Source organism: Phoxinus phoxinus (assembly GCF_949152265.1).
Source record: "Phoxinus phoxinus genome assembly, chromosome: 7".
NCBI classification, from domain to species: domain Eukaryota; kingdom Metazoa; phylum Chordata; class Actinopteri; order Cypriniformes; family Leuciscidae; genus Phoxinus; species Phoxinus phoxinus.
Window position 1 is genome coordinate 12,993,032 of NC_136882.1, and position 13,998 is coordinate 13,007,029.

At 38.6% G+C, this 13,998-nt stretch overlaps 1 protein-coding gene across 1 annotated transcript; it reads right to left on the reverse strand.

The window, feature by feature from the left end:
- Positions 1-3,014: 3,014 nt before the first annotated feature.
- On the reverse strand, positions 3,015-13,955 carry LOC307002011 (uncharacterized protein). Its single transcript, XM_079619221.1, has 6 exons — positions 13,646-13,955; positions 12,966-13,274; positions 12,728-12,833; positions 5,147-5,189; positions 4,994-5,038; positions 3,015-4,759 (listed from the first exon to the last, which is right to left on the reverse strand). The coding sequence occupies exons 1-6, from the start codon at positions 13,713-13,715 to the stop codon at positions 4,733-4,735; spliced, it is 600 nt and encodes a 199-aa protein (XP_079475347.1). The 5' UTR covers positions 13,716-13,955; the 3' UTR covers positions 3,015-4,732.
- Positions 13,956-13,998: the final 43 nt, after the last annotated feature.

Below are 13,998 nucleotides of genomic sequence, written 5' to 3' on the forward strand. Positions count from 1 at the left end.
ATTTGCCATAACAGGAGGGCTGTGAAGGAGTATAAACTATCTCACTGTCCGCTCAGTATCTTGAAGGCTTGTAGCTGTGCTGAGACTGAACTAGGAAGAGGTGAAGATAGAGGGCAATGACTAAGACATTATTATTAAGAATAGTTTTAGAATTAGAATAATTGTTAAAGATGTAAATCCAAACACAGGTCACCTAAATGCAGTGCTCACATATACAGTACTTATAATGGATGGTAAAAAATATAATCGGATTAGTTTTGTGCTCTTGTCTGCAGTGACCAGTGAAACCACAGAGCTCATTTTCCACAGCAGAACCATCACATCCTGTCACTGTCTACCGTGTTTACTTGTCTTATTAAACAGCTCACGCTTGTTCATGTTCTTCTTTGTGTTTACTTAAACACTAAAATAAATATATATTTTTTTCTATGTAATATTTCTGCTCTGGCTCTGCTCTATGTTACTCTTGAAACTGAGTAGTGCTCTACTTTTTACCACAAAAAGCTCTGCAGATTTTATCAAATCTTTGCTCAATAGACATCTAACATGTTTGTCAACCAAATTTACAACCTAATCAAGACTGGTCAATACTTTTTTAAAATCAGTTAGATAAAACCATAGGTTGGTATAATTTGAATCTGAATCTAACTGACTAGTCTTGACTAGTCCTAAGCAACAGGCTTAACAGAAGTTAAAGTTGAGACTTTCAACTTAATTGTGAGCATGTTACTGATGTGACATACCGGTAAGTTTAATCACTACATCTTTATTGTTTGGTTTGCTGTCAGTTTATGAAGTAACATTATTCAAAATGAACAAGCACAATTTTTGCAATATTGGGAAGCCCAAATATGTAACCAATACAGAACAAAAAAAAATTATTATGTGTCTAAATGAATTCTGATGAAATATTGAATAAGGTTAGATAAACTAAATAAATATAAACGCCTATGTAGCCATGTAGCCCATTTTACCTTAATTTATAAAAAGAAGAAGTGGAGTCTGGTGGCTAAAAACTTGCAGTGCTATTTACATTAACATTAACTTGTTTTCTATAGTGCAGCAGTCACGTTTGTCTATAGCAGTAAAGCAGGAAGCATGTTTGTGTGGCCGGAATAACTAACCACACAAAGCTGATGCTTAAAGTTGATCACTTCACATTCATAGCAAATAAACAAAAACAGTTCAGTCTCTGAGGCTCTGTAAACTTGAATCCAATCAATAAGATAATAAAATAATTGATACTACAATTGATGGTTCACATTGCCATATATTTAGCAAGTGTAAGCATGTTGTGCACATTACAGTCTGTTTTTTTTAAATGCCATAATGACCAGCTGACTGTACATACTTATTTACATATTTTGACTAACACCATTTTTTGAAGGTGATGAGGTGAATGAAAAGGAAATTAATATTGTCTTTATTCAGATGTTATTCACAACTATCCAACAGACCAGCATAACACTATGAAAAAACAAGTATAAAGGACATTTTCAACAACTGGAAAATCAGTATGGATAACTAATTTCCTCATGAATAATGTGTAACAGATGACAACTTTATACCTGAGCTCCTGCTAAAAACTAAGTGAAATCACAATCAATTAACCACTAATAAATACCACTTCACACATCAACCACACAGCGGAGGTGTTGCATCTCTGTGAGACCATCACCATTTCACATTCTCAATCTCTGCTGACTATTGCACAGACTACAATATGTCTCTGCATGAAGATATGAGATAATCAGGCAAGCGTTCTGTTGTTGATTAGTTTCAATATAAAGTCAGCAAGGAAGGACCATTCATGTTAAAACACTGAACAACTTTAAGGCCAGGCATTTTTCTCCACTACTAACACCTTATGTTAGTTTTATATTATAATATTTTTTTTTTATTTCTTGCCACAATTGTCTTTAACTTGCACACGGGGGGTTTACAGAAATGTCATTTTTTAGCTCTAAATGGAACTGCTAAGGACCTGTCAGGTTTATGCTTGTATTCATGACAAGACTTTCCTGGTGAGAAATGGCAAGACAAACCAGTGGTGAACTTTCAGTGACTCAACATGGCATATGGATACGTACATATTCATTATAAATAAACAACTTTTTTATTCTTTTTTTTTTTTTTACACACCATCTACATATAGGTACATCACAGAGGTTTAGGACCAATTCAATCTGATAAGCAGTTGTGACAATTAACCAATCAGGAAACCACACCTGCCAAATAAAGATCAAAGAAAACTGAGGTGAGTTTTGGTCATATTTGACCTACGTGAACTAGAACCCTTCATTGTGACTCCGACATACGGTCTGATTCTCTTAATATCGGGCGGTTACCACACCCGCCTTGGTGCCCTTTGGGCCCTTATTCAAGCATCCTGGGCCAAGGCCTTAGAACGATTGTCGTTCCGCAGTTATAAGCACGCTGTGATTGGACTGGGTTCCTATGACAGAATGCCCGCATTATCCAGAGGGGTAGCCCTGCCCATATTGACGTGCTCTGGTGAGCTTTCACACCAAAGGTTCAGGCAGCTACGCTGCTCAGCCATTGGCTCATGTTACACTGCGTGATTCTATAAGCCTCAGTAAATCGGAGAAAAAGGAGTTTTCCCAAAGCGTCGACACAGTACTCGTTCCTGATCTCAGGGAACCGAGGTTACATTGGTAACTGAGTACATTCTCCTCCAGTAAGAACTCAAGTCTGTATCTGCAATGTCATTCACATCAGCAATAAGTAAAATTTAATAGTACAAAATTATTTCTGTGTTAAAATTTGTTAAACATTTCTTTGCAACAAACCATCATTTAATCACCCTGTTTACCCTGTCACATCTGTGTTCTTTTCACCTGGCAGCATCCTGCAATGGTAAATGATAGTATTTAGTCAAACATATCACACTTTAAAATTCCTGTTCCTCTAAAAATGAAAATGACATTTATGTGCTTAATATTTTTAAGCAAATAAGGTGTAACGCTGAGGTAGAATCAAAGGAGGAAGCAGGATCCAAATCCACATGCAGCTTTATTAAATAATCTCAGAACTTACAGATGCAGACAGACTCAGGACCAAGACTCACAGACAGAACCACATTCAAAATCAAGAACCCACAAACACTGAAAGTCAAGTCATCTTCATTTATATAGCGCTTTTAACAATGTAGTGAATTCAACGGAAATTCACTACATTGCTGCTTTCAAAGCTGCTTTACAGAGATAAACATATAATTTAAGGTAACAGATTGTTTTGGCTTTATAGCGGTTCTTGAATAATGTTATTTTCCAGCTAAAGTTAGTTTTGATTGATTCACTTCCGTCGAAAGGATAATTTATTATTAAATTAGGAGCCGCTAAGACAACACCGTTCTCTCTACACAGACTTTAAACGCGAACCTGTGAGAAACGCTGATGGCGCTCACGTGCACATCAAGAATTAATTCTATAGTTATGTGCGTTTGAATATATGCGCGCATGTTTGTAATTCTCTACAAACCAAGCCTATACAAACTACTTGTCCTGCCTATAAATTTGATACATAATTTTATTTTATTTTATCACTACGGGGAAGATACGCGAATTTTCCAGAATGCTTTATCTGTAGAGTGGTAAAGGGATCCTCCATAGGGAGAGGCTAGTTGGCACTTCAGCACTGCGTTGTCATCGGGTTCAGGCGAAGGTCCTTCGTCAGATCTGTATACGGCCTGGATCCGGCAGGCTGCGAGAAAAAAACCTCGGGATAAACAAAGACACTAAAATTAGCGAGATACCATTCTTCTTATGATGTAACGAGTACATCAGGATTTAAGGGTGAAACAAGACAGGGTTTAAACAAGGGGGTAATCCATCCGCCAGAAACTGAAGCTTCCCCGGGCGCCGCCATTGTAGCAGAACATCACCTGCGGTTAGCATTCCATTGACTCCTATTCATTTTGGCGTCACTTTGACAGCGAATAACTTTACATCTGAGGCGTCCTAAGACTCCATTTGTCCATTATTTATTTCTAAAGAAACACGACAGTGTATAAAAGGCTCCATTACTTTGTATCTTACGTTATGGCCCCGTAGAAGCCGTTTTTGTAAAAATAGGCTAACGATTGCGTCATAACCACGCGACTCTCTATCGCACCGTAGAGAAATGACCGTATAGACCGGCCGAGAAGCTCGCAAGCAATCGGGGGGACCTAGAGGCAAGTCTGATAAAGTCAAGGGAGAAGCCCATAGAGAGTGATAAAGTTGCTCCTGCTGCTCACATCTATGTCATCAAGCTCAGTTTGAGCCTGCGCAGTTCGCCTGGCGATCAGGAAGTGAGTGCTTCAAATGGGCTTCACTTTTCTCCATTGACATCTGGGTCGCTGTGTCCATCTTATACTGTCTATGGGTTTAAATACAGAGACTAACAAGCTAAACAAGATAACAAGAGGGCGTGGCTAATATGAAACCCCTGGGGAAACTAATCAACATAACGGGGAACTGCAAAACATGGGAACATGTTAACATAAGCAAATAGCTTTTAAGGGACAAAAACATACATACAGACAGGTGAAAAAGATGTACTGTAAAAATGTTTTACAAATGCATTATAGTATATTTGTATTGTACTAAAACCATACTCAAGTACATTTTTAATACATTAATAGTACGTCTTTTTCATCTTCCTGTATTGAGATGCTCATCTGATGAGTGGTAGACACACAAAGTTGTGTCGTGAGAAGGAAATATCATGTTCATGAAACTGTATGAAGACTGTAGACCTGATGAAAACAAAGAGAAAACAAGTCAAACACAAACAACATTTCAGCTCTGCTGTGCAATGCAGAAATTATCATATAATTGATAATAAAAATTACACTATTATGTAAATAAGGGATTTTACAACTTGTGTTTTACAATTTGTTATGTTTTGCAGCAGTTGGGGGGACAGAAATAGATGAACCAGTGAACAGACAGGATTGAGGTGTGTATGAGTTCAAGTTGAACTGACTTACACAGGCTGTTATTGTGTCTCTGTCACAGTGAGAGATCATCTTCACCTGGGCAGATCATGCACACATAGTAAGAAAACATCACAAGAAGTTAACTTCTCAAACCAGGTAAGATATAGGAGCCTAATAATAACCTGTGATGTGGTAAATACTTACATCCTCCTCATGTGATCCAGAGCTGACCTTCTGCCTCAATTTCCTGTTACAATGATGTAGAATATGGAGAACAGAATGTCTCTTAAAACAAACTTTTCCCACAAGTACTTCATTTGCCCATTAAACCTTTCGGTAACACTTTAGAATACTGTATGTTACTTACTGCATAACTAATAATAATAATAAATTTGTTACATTTATATAGCGCTTTTTCTGAGACCTCAAAGCGCTTTACATTGAAGGGGGAATCTCCTCAACCACCACCAATGTGCAGCATCCACTTGGATGATGCGACGGCAGCCATATTGCGCCAGAACGCCCACCACACACCAGCTTACTGGTGGAGAGGAGACAGTGATGAAGCCAATCAGTATATGGGGATGATTAGGAGGCCATGATGGACAGAGGCCACTGGGCATATTTTGGCCAGGATGCCGGGGTTACACCCCTACTCTTTTTCGAAGGACATCCTGGGATTTATAATGACCACAGAGAGTCATTTACATTTACATTTATGCATTTGGCAGACGCTTTGGTTTTTTTATCCAAAGCGACTTACATTGCATTCAAGGTACACATTTGACATATTTGTCAGTTCTTGCTTTCCCTGGGAATCGAACCCATGACCTTGGCGTTGCTAGCACCAACGCTCTACTGTTTGAGCTACAGGAAAGCTCATAATAATAAACTAATCATAATAAACTAATAATTTTGAAGAACTAGTAGGTAATTCTTCATTAACTACTTCTTCACTACTGTTAACTAAGGAAGATGTGTTAATTCAATTTCAATTTCAATCATTTATTGCCATGTCAACAAGTTGATAGGAATTTGTCTTGGTACAACTCTCAGACATAAATAGCCTAAAGACAGACAACACAAGTACAAAAATAATAACAACAATACCCAGCAAACAGTTAAACAGTAGACCAAACCCTGCAGACATTAAAGAGACAATACAAAGAAGAAAGTGCTAAGAAAGTGCACAGTGCACACAGTTAGTAAAATGCTGCAGTAAGAGGGTAAGTGCTGTCTCTGAAACGTGATGTGGAAGTCTTAATGCTCCTACATCTTCCTGATGGGAGGAGATTAAAGAGATGGTGAGCAGGGTGAGAGTGGTCCGCTATGATGCTTTTAGCCTTTCTTATTATTCTGGTGGAGAAAAGTGAAGAAAGTGAAGGGAGGCTACAGCCTATGATTTTTGATGCTCTGTGTATTACTCTTTCCATCCTAGTTTTGTCCTGAGCGGTTGTGTGACCGAACCAGACAAGCATGGAAAAAGTGAGAACGCTTTCAATAGTTGACTTATAGAAGTGGGTCATGGCAACTCGGCTGACTCTGAACTTTTTGAGCTGCCGCAGAAAACGGAGTCGCTGGTGAGCTTTACTGATCTTAATATTGGTGTTGAGCTCCCATGATAAGGATTCCTGGATTGTGGTCCCAAGGAACTGGAAGGAAGTGACCCTCTCCACCTCCACCCCATTAATGGAGAGCGTAGGGTGGGGACTAGGGGTCTTTCTAAAATCTACTACCAGTTCTTTGGTTTTTGTGATGTTAAGTGTCAAGTTAAAGCTTTCGCACCATTTAACTAGCCCCTCCACCTCTCTGCGGTAGTCAGACTCATCCCCATTGCCAATAAGACCAACTACAGAGGTATCGTCTGCAAACTTAAACAACAAAACTGAACTGGTGTGTGATTGACAGAAATGTGTGTATAAAGAGTACAGAAGTGGGGAAAGGACGCAGCCCTGAGGGGCGCCAGTGTTCAAGAACTTCGACTGTGAAACGTAATCACCCATTTTGACCACCTGCTTCCTATCGCATAGAAAGTTGAAAATCCATTTGCAAAGTGATGTTCTAACACCTAGCTCCTGTAGAGTGTTAATCAGCTTTACAGGAACGATGGTGTTGAACGCAGAGCTAAAGTCCACAAAGAGGACACGTACATACGTAGACTTTAACTCCAGGTGTTGAAGAATAGAATGCAAACAGAGTGAAACAGCATCATCAACACTCCTATTTGCTCTATAAGCAAATTGGTGGGGGTCCAGTGAAATACTGGACAGGTGTTTACATATCAACCGCTCAAACACTTTCATTATGACAGAAGTTAAAGCCACAGGCCTATAATCATTAAGACACGATATTCTATTTTTCTTTGGAACTGGAATGATTACAGCAGATTTAAAACAAGCAGGCACAATACCAAGTTGGAGAGACCAGTTAAAGATAAAAGTGAGGACAGATGTTAATTGATCAGCACAGTGTCTTAAAGTGGCAGACATTACGCCGTCTGGCCCCGCCGCCTTCCTGATGTTCTGCTGACGGAGCAAGATTCTTACATCATGCTCAGAGATAGTGGGTGGAAGGTCACCCTGCTCTCTGTAGCAGGGGGGAGGCAGGTGATTTCCACTGTCAAAACGGCAGTAGAAGTCATTAAGCCTCTCAGGAAGAGAGGGGTCACTAACTGGAGCATGGTGTTTGATCTTATAGTCAGTAATTTCCTGCAGCCCACGCCAGACACCTTTGATGTCATTTGCATGTAGTTTATTTTCAAGTTTAGCTTAATAGGAAGCCTTGGATTTCAACACAGCTCGCTGACATTCATATTTCAGTAATTTATATTGTACCATATCACCACTCTTATAAGCCTGTTTTTTCTTACATAGCACTCTCACTTCATTATTGAACCAGGGCTTACTATTATTAAAGACATAAACAGCTCTTAAAGGAATACAAACACTCTCACAGAATTGAATATAGGATGTGACAGTATCAGTAAAGATGTTAATGTCCTGACCATCAGACCAAAAGTTACTCCATACTGTGGAGTCTAAGCAGTCCTGTAATGTGTCTATGGCTTGTGGGGACCATTTCCTAAAAAGTTTGACAGTTGGTTTCGCCTTTTTAAGTTTCTGGCGATATTTTGGTATAAGAAAAATGGTGTTGTGGTCAGACTCACCCAAAGGGGCCCTGGCCACAGCATGATAAGCCTCAGGAATAGAAGAGTAGCATTGATCCAGTGTTTTATCCCTCCTGGTAGCGATCTGGATTTGGGGTTTGTATCTGGGAAGTGCCTTCGTCAAGGAGACATGGTTGAAATCACCCAGCACAAACATGGCAGCGTCGGGATTGTTGTTTTCTACCTCCGTGATATTATACACAAGTTGCTGCAGAGCAGCCGAAGCCGAAGCGTCCGGGGGAATATAAATAACCATCAGGACAACAGAAGAAAACTCTCGAGGCAAGTAGAAGGGCTTACACATCACAGTGAGAGACTCCAACTCTGGAGAGACTAATCAGTATGTAATATAATTTTATGATTGTGTTAAGTAACGGTTAGTTAATCAGTAACTAATGAATTCTGTCATACCTCTTGGAGAACTACTACTAATCATCTATTAATTAAGGTTCAAGAAAAATAACTATGAAGTAACTAATGAACAGTCATATGGCGCTTTTCCACGGCATGGTACGGCTCGGTTCGGCTCGGTACGGTTCGACTCGGCGCGGAACGGTTCGGCTCGCTTTGCCACTGCGTGGTACGACCCGACTCGGTACGGCACGGTTCGTTTTAGCTCGGTTGCTTTTCCACTGCAGTTAGTACCGCTTCAAAGTGGGTGGGACTGATCGTTAATAGTTGTAGGTCCGGTGGTAGCCGTCTGTGGCTAAGAGCTGTGCTACTTCCGCTCCTCGGCAACCAACGAGAGGAACGTCTGCACCTCGTCCACTGACCACGATTCAGCCATTTCTTGTTTGATTTTTTTAAACTTTTTTTTGTCAAGTAAATACTCTAAAAACAGGTGCTACCGCGTTGGCTGTTGTCTGGCTATTTAAATAGTGTCTCGTGTCGCAAATACAATGGCGCTGAAGTGACGATTCTGTCTGACCAATCAGTGATCTGCAGTGTTTTCACGTCACATAGTATCGGTACGGTACGCTTGGAACCTCAACACAGGTGGTACATTTAAAGCGAGCCGAAGCGAGCCGTGCCGTACCGTACCATGCAGTGGAAAAGCGCCAATACACAGTAATCACTACAATAATCTGTTTTTTTTAGCAGTGGAGTGGTGGATGAAGTACACAACCTCAAGTACAGATAGTACAGATACCTCAATAAAATATTAATCCAGTCCAATTATAATTAGGCCATTTTCAAAATAGTAAAAGTACAAAGGTAATTATTTTTTAAAGTAGCCTACTATTATAGCCTACTAGTAAAAAGCATATTATTATAATTAGTTCTTATACATTTTAAACTTCTTTTGCACCATTCAAGTTCCGGCAATATCACGATAGCCTACATTTTACAGTGATTTGGTGATGCAAGAGCATGGACATTTGCATCCTCTTCTGGAGAGAGCCGCCGATTTTGTGCATTTCTTCTGCGAAATACAGGTTTGTGTACGTTTTATTTAATATATAAAATCATTACTATGCTATAAATCATTTTATTTTATGCAAGGCAACATACAAGGATGCGATGTCAGTTAGCCTACCTAAGGAGTCTGTCTTTTTTGCCTGATGGAAACGCCTGATCCCTTGCATAAAACAAATTATTTTATTCATAAAGATACTAAATCGATTTACATCAGATGTTGAAATATGTTCTTAGAGCTGTGCACTGTTTGTTTATGGGCAGGTTATGGAGTCAGTCACAACATCTTTCGGCTATGAGTGAAACGCAGGGCGGCGGTCTGAAGTTAAAGTAGGGCTATGCAGTTTCGGGAATTTCTTCGCTCTATTCTCGCTTTTTGCTTGCAGGTTTCTCTATAGAGCTCCCTCTACAGCTTCGGAATAGATATTTGACAACAACACTGTCGAGAAACTTGTTCATTCGGGTTCGAACAGCGTGAGGGAGCGCAATAATGATAGAATTTTAGCAGATTTTTTTTTGCCGTAAAGCAATTCTTTACATCGCGAGACCTGATATCACGCGATACTCCCTGACGCCGCGTATAAAGTATATAAGTGTGTTTTTTCCGCTCACAGGCGATAGTGGGGTGCGAAACGACCACCATTAATATAACCATTCCAATGACTCTGAAGCTGTTCGGTTAAGGTAAAAAACCTGTATAGTTCACCTTTAAAAACAGTTTCCCCGCCGAACACGAGCCCAGCTCCCGCAAGAGATCCAGCACCACTATACCGTGGAAACGGGAGAACAGAGACCGATTGATTAGCCTACACTTCTATAGAGAGCCTAAGTCCCTCCCCTTCCGGTCGACCACCATGGGACCTTATTTCGGAAAAATATTGTATGGTAGTCAATGGCGAGAGACAACAAATATTTTGATCTCGTTTGAATTGTGCCCTGAATTACACATATGATGTTTGTCAATTTAAAAGATACATTTTAAAGTCAAGAAAGTCGCAGTTTGATGTAAAACTGTTGAGGTATAAGACTGTGAAAATACGTAATTACAAAGACTATAAACCCAGAAGGCGCACATGCGACGTCATACCTTTTCTCTCAATGAATGAAGCTAACTTTACTGAAGCTAACGTCTGTCATTTTTTCTATAGTCTTACATTATAATCCTAACGTTACGCCGTCATGCCTGACTCGTGTTTTGAGCCAGAATACACACATACGAGCAACGGATCTTGTGACGTAGGCTACATAGTGCGAGACGAGAGATGTAGTTCATCGAGCGATTTTCACATACAACTAAACGTTACTCTTCTGTTTTATGACAAACTGCGACTTTCTTGACTTTCATATTTACCTTTTAAATTGACAAACATCATATGTGTAGTTCAGGGGACAGTTCAGACGGAATAAAAAGATAAGTTATCTCTCGCCATTGACTTCCATACATATTTTTTCCGAACTAAGGTCCCATGAGCCGGAAGCGGAGGGGCGGGACTTAGGCTCTCTATTGCTTTTAAAGGTTTAACTTTCGATTTTAAAATGTTTGTTAAACAAGTTTAAATGTAGGCAGTATTGTACATGTTAAAACGAAATATCATCTGAAATAAAGGAAGATATCATGTAGCCTAAACGAGTATATTCCATATATTTTCAGTTCCCCTCAGTCGTTGCCTCAAATACATGAATTTACTCAATGGCATTCTATGATGAGGAAAACAGACACACACAGTACTGTATATAAAATATAAAAACTAATCTAGTTTTGACTGTTCATTAGTTACTACTTAGTTATTTTTCTTGAACCTTAAAGGTGCTATGTGGAGTTTTTTCTACTAAAATGAATACATTTTTTTATTGCCTGTGTGTGAAGGGACTGTACTGTAATCTCACAATAAAATGATCCACTTGCCGGGTTTTGCTATTACCTCTGAAAGCAAGTATTCCTATTTCTATGTGAAGTCTCCGGGTCGGATTTGCCGCGAAATCCAGTGACGTGACTTAGACCTGCATGCGTGCTCCCGAGCCTCTCGCCTCGTCTACTGACTTTGCACTCAACAGCGACGAGTCGACGACACTGCAACTTTATGACATGGAGTCTGCTAATACTAAGAAATGACCAGCACAACACAGACTCCAACACAAACTCCACATAATAATAAAATAAAAAGCATGCGCACGAGCACTCGCTTGTAAACGTATTGGTTGCAATTCTTCAGGATGTATGACAGAATTCATTAGTTATTGATTAACTAACTGCTACTTAACACAATCATACAATATTACATACTGATTAGTTAACACATCTTCCTTAGTACTTAACAGAAGAAGTAGTTAATGAAGAATTACCTAGTTCTTCAATAATTCCTTATTAGTTATGCAGTAAGTAAGATATGAATTCTAAAGTGTTACTAAACTTCCAAACTGAGTGTTGGCGCTTGCATTGCCAAGATCATGGGTTAAAATCGCATGGAAAGCAAGAATTGATAAGAATGTAAATGTGTACCATGAAATGCAATATAAGTCTCTTTGGATAAAAGCGTCTGCCAAATGTAAAAATTTACTGTGATGGAATTTACATTTTAAAAGTGGAAAATGTTTTGCTATGGCTAATTTAGCTAGCATTTTATATATCCTAAATTTTGTGAATCATTTCACAAAATAACACATTTGAAATTAATATTTTTGTAATAAAGTTTATTATTTTAAATGTGAATGTTTGGGTGCTGGACAAGAGTTAAATAATAAAATCAATATCTAAAATAATAAACCCCACATCTATAAACATATGTCAGGTGGTATTTATGCATTTACAAAGGGTAAAAATGGTAGATACTATTAACACTGAGTGTTTGCACTGAGATTGTGTTAATAGAGTTGGTTAATAAGAAGTGCAAATACTGATAGATGCTATAATCGAGTGAAGAGCTATTTGTGCTAAAGGTAAAATATGTAACCAGCTGTTGGTGGAGTTAATAAAAATAACTTTTGCCGACAAAGCTGGCTATTTCTACTTATTTTAAATAGAGACTGCCTACAAAAAAAAAAAAAAGTGAAAATAGCAAATCATGTAAAAAGTCAGAAAAAATTAAACCAGGAAGCAGTTCATTATTCTATAGCATGGGTATAGCCGTTGAGAAGCTGGAACTATGTCTGTTGCTGAAGGTAAGACATGTTCTTAATTAGATTAAAAACTCAATGTCTCTCACCTGTGAATGCAGATGCTGATGCTGATTATCATAATAACTCCAGAACATGAGATTATGATGATGATGATGTAGAGCGGCATTTGTTTGAGTGACGCTGGTCTGTTTTCTGACACACAAAAGAGTCAAACACACATGATATGAGTAAAGCAGCACTTAGATAGCCACTAGTTAAAAACACACTTATATTTCTTCTATATTTTTTAGAAAACAAATTTAATAAATGAAATCATTGAATAACCTGTTATTGTTAATGTCCATCTTATTGCTGCTGGATAACAGGTGTAGTTTCCTGCATCAGACGCTTGTATTTGATGTATTTGTAATTCTCTTGGAACTGCTGGGTTGATGTGAATCCTGTTTGAGCTGAAGTTTCTCATACTTCTGTTACTGAAGGAGTCATGACTAAAAATAACAGAGCTGTTCATTTTCCACGTGAAATCGTCATCAAATGGGGTTTTGTTGCAGTGAAGTGTAACTGTTTCCCCCACAAACACTGTTTTGTTGATGTGCTGCCGAATCCATGGCTCTTGATTTGATTGGGAATAATCTGATGAAAAGACAGAAAAATCAAACAACTACTGAGGCTTACAATGCATTTAAAAAAACGCATCCCTGGATGGTAAAATTGTGAAAAGAATTTCACTGTCATCATACAGTAGAAAAACTTTAAAAATGTGCAAAAACTAATGAGACACACAACACTGTTCATATGGTACTTTTTAAAACCTGATAAAAAACACACACATAGGATACAACATTTGAACAACTCCACTAAATTGTAAAATGTTAAATAATAATATTATAGTCATCAAACTATGTTGGGCTTTATACAAACATGCAAAGGATACATCGTATTTATCGGTTTTGAGACACCAGAAAACAAGTGAGAGGAAAGAAATCTTGATCTTAAATCAGTACCTGTGTAAGTCAGGAGAATAATCACGACACAGAGATCCAGATGAAGAATCCTGGTTTGAAAAATTGCCATAACAGGACACTCAGTTTAAGGGCTGTGAAGGAGTATAAACTATCTCACTGTCCGCTCAGTATCTTGAAGGCTTGTAGATGTGCGGTAGAGACTGAACTAAAGGAAGAGGTGAAGATAGGCTAAGAAGATAGGAGGGTAATGACTAAGACAGCTGATGAGACTATACTTTAATAATTATTCTAATTCTAAAACTATTATTAATAAACATGTAAATCCAAACACAGGTCACCTAAATGCAGTGGTAACAAATATAATCGGATTAGTTTTGTGCTCTTGTCTGCAG

Coding starts and splice junctions, on each gene's coding strand:
- LOC307002011 (XM_079619221.1), bottom strand. CDS start 13,715: ATGGCAATTTTTCAAACCAGGATTCTTCATCTGGATCTCTGTGTCGTG. Junction 5,190..12,727: donor ATCAGCATCTGCATTCACAG/GTGAGAGACATT, acceptor TCATTGTAACAG/GAAATTGAGGCAGAAGGTCA. Junction 5,039..5,146: donor CTGGATCACATGAGGAGGAT/GTAAGTATTTAC, acceptor TGATCTGCCCAG/GTGAAGATGATCTCTCACTG.